The sequence below is a fragment of the Cibotium barometz genome, chromosome 3 (assembly GCF_041138505.1).
Source record: "Cibotium barometz isolate CiBa-2024 chromosome 3, ASM4113850v1, whole genome shotgun sequence".
In the NCBI taxonomy this organism is placed as follows: domain Eukaryota; kingdom Viridiplantae; phylum Streptophyta; class Polypodiopsida; order Cyatheales; family Cibotiaceae; genus Cibotium; species Cibotium barometz.
Genome location: NC_141048.1, coordinates 4,900,789 through 4,905,955, shown reverse-complemented (window position 1 = coordinate 4,905,955; position 5,167 = coordinate 4,900,789). Strand labels below are relative to the sequence as shown.

The 5,167-nt window shown below is 42.2% G+C and overlaps 1 protein-coding gene across 1 annotated transcript; it reads left to right on the top strand.

Annotated features, from left to right (window-relative positions):
• The first annotated feature begins 777 nt into the window (after positions 1-777).
• Positions 778-3,254, top strand: LOC147639633 (uncharacterized). Its single transcript, XM_086772421.1, has 2 exons — positions 778-2,077; positions 2,659-3,254. The coding sequence occupies exons 1-2, from the start codon at positions 828-830 to the stop codon at positions 3,140-3,142; spliced, it is 1,734 nt and encodes a 577-aa protein (XP_086628547.1). The 5' UTR covers positions 778-827; the 3' UTR covers positions 3,143-3,254.
• Positions 3,255-5,167: the final 1,913 nt, after the last annotated feature.

Sequence of the window (5,167 nt, the reverse complement as noted above, 5' to 3'; positions counted from 1 at the left end):
CATCATTTCTGGGGATTATTATTCACCTCTTTTTGCCATCATTTTTGGGCATTGTTTTTTACTAGGGGAAGGTTCACAAGACATTGTGATCAAGCTTCCACATTTAAGAATCCAATATTTTTTTAATAAAGGTGTTGCAAACTAAATTTTCCAAGAGAGTATGCAATCAGTTTGGTTGCAAGATGCAAATTTAAAATCTTATATCCTTGTTTAACTCTTATCATAAAAATAAGTACGTTTCAATCATGTGAGTTTTTGGATTCAATATAAACATCAAATCTAGATAATTTGCTCATGATGTAAAGATATACCATTCGTAGCGTAGTAAAGGGTGAGTGCACTTTTGTCATTTCTAACATATTACACCATTAAAAAGTTGACAATTGTATGGTTTGATAGTAGTTGCATTTGGTTTCTTTTTCTTGTTTATAATATGTAACTAAAGTGTAGTTGGACGGGTTAATCATCTTGACAAGAAAGAAATTGTAGCGGAATTTATGTGAAATATTATTAACAAAGCTCTAAGTGTTTTTGAGAAGCAACAAGAACAATTTATGCATTAATCCATCGATGGGTCATGGAGTGCCTTGTCTCCTTAATGCATCCCCATTATATTTTAAAAAAAACATATGGGGAAAAACATATTTCTTTATTTAAAAAAAGGTTTGGCTATGCTTTCAACATTAGCTTTGAATACTGGCATAGAATTCTTGGGCCAGTGATAGCTATGTGCAGATGCCGTAGTGAAAGCCCCAAAGTGGTAAAATATCTTGGGGATGGTTTCGAGGTACTCCTCGCACCCCACGATCACTTTTGGGGCATTCTCAATGGAGGAGGAGGGGGGTTCACAGGGCCTAGCGATCAAGGTGCCCACAGCTGAGGAGTTAGCGCAGCTTTCCAAGGCTAGCTTCGGCTATGCCTTGCCAGCCCACCAACTAGATGTGTACCATGAACTGGTGTGCGATGTGCTAAGCGGCTGCTGCCAGGGGCTTAGGAAGGTGGTAGGAGAAAAGCCAACAAGAAGGAGGCCCCAAACGACAACAAAGGAGAAACAAAGCCGCCCTTTGCTACAGCAACATGCAGGAGAAGAAGAGAAGAGGGCCTTCCAGGCGGTGCCTGCTTCTGGCCCCCAAAACCCATGCGGAGCGTGGACTGTAACTTGCCAATTGTCTCCACCTGGCACAGGGAGCTCCCCTTCCCCTCTGCCACTCGAGGGCAAGCGTGTTGCAATCAAAGACAACATCCCCATCAGAGGCCTCCCCATGTGCTGCGGAACGCCCTTCCCTTTCACACCCCTCCACGACTCCCCCCTCATCGCCCGCTGCCTCTCCGCGGGCGCCTGCATCGTGGGCAAAGCCCAGTGTGAATTCATGTGCTTCTCCGGAGCCTCCCACACAGCCTCTGCTGGCCCCGTTGCAAACCCCCTCGCGTTAGAGTACCATGCCGGCGGTAGCAGTAGCGGTTGTGGTGCTTTGGTTGCCTCCCATGAAGCCGACCTCTCTATAGGGTGTGACCAAGGTGGTTCTTGCCGTATCCCAAGTGCCCTCACCGGCCTTGTCTCTTGTAAACCCACCCATGGCCTAGTGCCTTACACCCTCATAGACAGCTTGTTCCCCCCCATCGACCATGCATGCCCCATCACTAGAACCGTCCAAGACAATGCCTTGATGTTGAACGTCCTCGCTGGATGGGATGCCCTTGATGAAAGAGCCAATGACACTGTCAGAAATATGGCACGTGTGGATTACCTCGCCGATATCAAGAAAAGCATCCAGGGCATTCGCATAGGGGTCGTCAAGGAGGGATTCCTCTTTCCCACCATGGAGGCTGATGTGGCACAAGCTTCCTTGGATGCTGCGAAGTTCCTAGAGGAGGAGCTCGGTGCTATCGTGGAGACTGTGTCCTTGCCACTACACAGTGTAGCATCTGCAATCTGGATGTGCTATGTTGTGCCAAACTTCGTGGAGGAGCTCTTCCATTCGGCCACGTCCGATCTACTTGTTGGAACTGATGATCAAGGCAAGGAATGGGATCGAGCAATGTTCTTGCGAACCAAACTTCTAGAAAACGTTGGCAGGTAAGCAGCCGAGTGCACACAAAGTGAGCGTTATATTATTATTTTTGTGCACGTGAGCCATGCTGACAAATTGTTTTATTTTTGTGCACGTGAGCCATGCTGAAATTGTTTTAGATCTGACGGTGCCACATGCACTTGCCTGTATATTCTAAGGCCCGTTACACATCGCCATACCCCTGCCTGCCCATGCTGATGTGGTGGGGGTATCCACCGCCCATAATTCATGGGCAGGCAATCTCCCCTGCCCATACATGGACGGTGGGGTATGTGTAACGGGCCTAATATACGACGACAAGATAATGCCTTTGCGTCTATAGGGGGGTGTTGCATTGTTTTTGGCAAAGTATCATCTGTTTTGTGCAGACCCCCACCCTTGGTCCACTCTATGATCTCTTCTATAGCCTTAAGGTTGGTCATACTTTGTGTCTTTCTATATTCTTTTTTCTTACAAAATGATGAAATCACATCTTTCAAATAAGAAACGTGCATTCTAAAATAGAAATTAGTTGGGGAAGCAACATAAATTCACATTGAAATGCCTTCATAGTTTTGAGGTTTGATTACATTTGTGCTTTTGCTAGTTGGAGTGTTCCATTTCGAAAAGCAGTGCTTGTGGGAGAGTGGTTACGGCAACACAATCAAGATGTTGCAGAGGTGGGTGAGGTATGTAAGCATCAATTAATTGATTGCTACAATGCGATGTTGGCTGAATACGAGGTTCTATTGATGCCCACCACTCCAATCAAAGCCAAAAAGCTGCCAAGGCACCTTGCCACACGGGAAGACTATGAGGCAGCATCAGCTGAGCTAGTTGCACAACATGATGAGGTGGCTTTTGGGTATGTTGCAAACACCATGGCGACGAATTTGACAGGCCATCCGACTGTGAATCTCGCTTCTGGGAGAGGTATGGTTTCAAAGGAGGAGGTGGCTTTGCCGCTCAGTGTCATGCTTGTGGCTAACTATCTTCAGGAGCCCCTCCTCTATCGTGTTGCTTATGCTCTTGAGCAATCTCATCCTTGGCACTCATTTCTTTACCATGGGAGTGCCCGTGTAGATTCTTAAAAAAAAACACCTCATTTCTCGTATGGTGTTATTAAATTCCCTATTGTTGTTTTCTATCACTTGAGACACTCAATGCTTTCTTAATTCACATGTTTTCTCTCTTTGGAGCTTACTAGCTTATAGCTTAACTTTGAGTTTGTAAGCATAGTAAGAAGGCATATCGTTTTCTTTGGTTGCTTGCAAAAAGTAATGGGGTTCTTCATTTTAGATAAAATTCTCATAGAAAAGATAAATCTATGAGCTTAGGTTCAATTAAGCTAGTGAAAATACTTTGTGTTTGAGGATGCATCCCCCTCCATAAGTTGAGATGTTGTACGCATACACGTTTTTGCTCATGAGTAGCTCTATTCCTCTCAGCACGACATTGATAAGAAAGTGGAGAGGAAAGCAAGCATGTGTGTGTGTGTGTGAGAGAGAGAGAGAGAGAGAGAGAGAGAGAGAGAGACATTAACCAAACAAAACATAAAATGGCATAAGGTTACAAGAAATGAATGAGCTAAAATAATTGACGTTTGCAATAAGATATGAAGTAAGTGAAAGTGGAATTTTTAGCATTGATCTCGTATGAAGCTAATTTGAAGAGGTCTTCTAGAAGTATACAAGAAGTCAAATGCATGCAATCGGATGCTAATACCCCAAAGTTCTAGCATTGATCTAGTATGAAGCTAATTTGAAGAGGTCTTCTAGAAGTAGTCAAATGCATGGAATCGGATGCTAATACCCCAAGTTTCATTGTGCAATCAAACAATTCGTCAATCTCAACCACTCTTGATTGCCCTCATTATCCAATGAATAAGTATACTTCCCATAAGTTTATTTTTTTGAAGGTGTTCTTAGGATAGTTGTTGAGATTAAGTGATACTTTTTGTGCAAGTATGAAGGTTGTTTATTTTGAGTAAGACCTATGAATGAAAATCACCCAACGAACGATCTTGCGAGCTCTAGGTGAGTGTGCGATTATAATTTTAGTTGTAGAGGATATACAGTGGAAGTTGTGAACAATTACACATACTTAGGCGTGGTTGGCCTTTTCAAGCCCACATTTGACCATCCTGAGAACTACTAAAGCTCAACTTAGTAAATGTTATGACTCTTTGGCGTTCTTAGAGAGGAAATGTTTTTGAGCTCATTTTCAAGACCCATAAACAAAGTTCCTACTTGTTTGACTCTATGGTTTGTCCTTTAGCTATGTATGAACACAATTTTAAGGCCACATTTTAACACATAGGATTAGGGAAATATTGTGTAATTTCAAATCACTATTTTCTTTAGGATAAATAGAAGCAAACCCTCAAATGCACACAAGATTATACTAGCATAATCTGGTGCCTCACAACTTTAGGTTGACGATATTTAAGTTTTGATCACAGTGCCCAATGATTCTCTCCACATTTCACTCGCTTCATCTTTCAAGTGGCTAGTGTGCGAAAAGTTTGGTATTACAAGACTAATAGATGGCTCCTAGCCCCTTTAAAGACATCTATATCCATCACTTCTAGTGCAGGCAAAATGTGGTGTTACAAGACTACTAGATGGCTCCTCTCATCCATATGGACACCTTAATATAACTTGGATGCCCCAATGTTAATCTCACAAAATGAGAGATCAATCACATTTACATAATTGGAAATCTTTAGATTCATGTCTTTTATACATGGCTGTAAATGCTCCATCTACTCTTATCTTTATTCCTAATTTGCATAAAATTTTAGGCTTAAAGATCCACAATGTCATTGTTAACAAGCATAAAAGTGCCCTTTTGCACTTGTATGCAAGACCATGACCTTGGTCTTAGAGAGATTGAAATTCAATTCTCTTTCCCTATAAAAGGAGCGTAACTCATATATTATTTTATCACTTCTTTGACATATGATAGTAGTGCTACATATCTTTCATAAAATAGAATAGAAATTACTGTCTTGAATCATTGTCACATCAAGAATAGAGTTCTTTCCACCTAGGCAACCAAAGAAATATGCTAGCTTATCTTATGTACTAGCTTTGAGAGGCCTCACTTTGTGCTTC

Coding starts and splice junctions, on each gene's coding strand:
- LOC147639633 (XM_086772421.1), top strand. CDS start 828: ATGGAGGAGGAGGGGGGTTCACAGGGCCTAGCGATCAAGGTGCCCACA. Junction 2,078..2,658: donor CTTCTAGAAAACGTTGGCAG/GTAAGCAGCCGA, acceptor TGCTTTTGCTAG/TTGGAGTGTTCCATTTCGAA.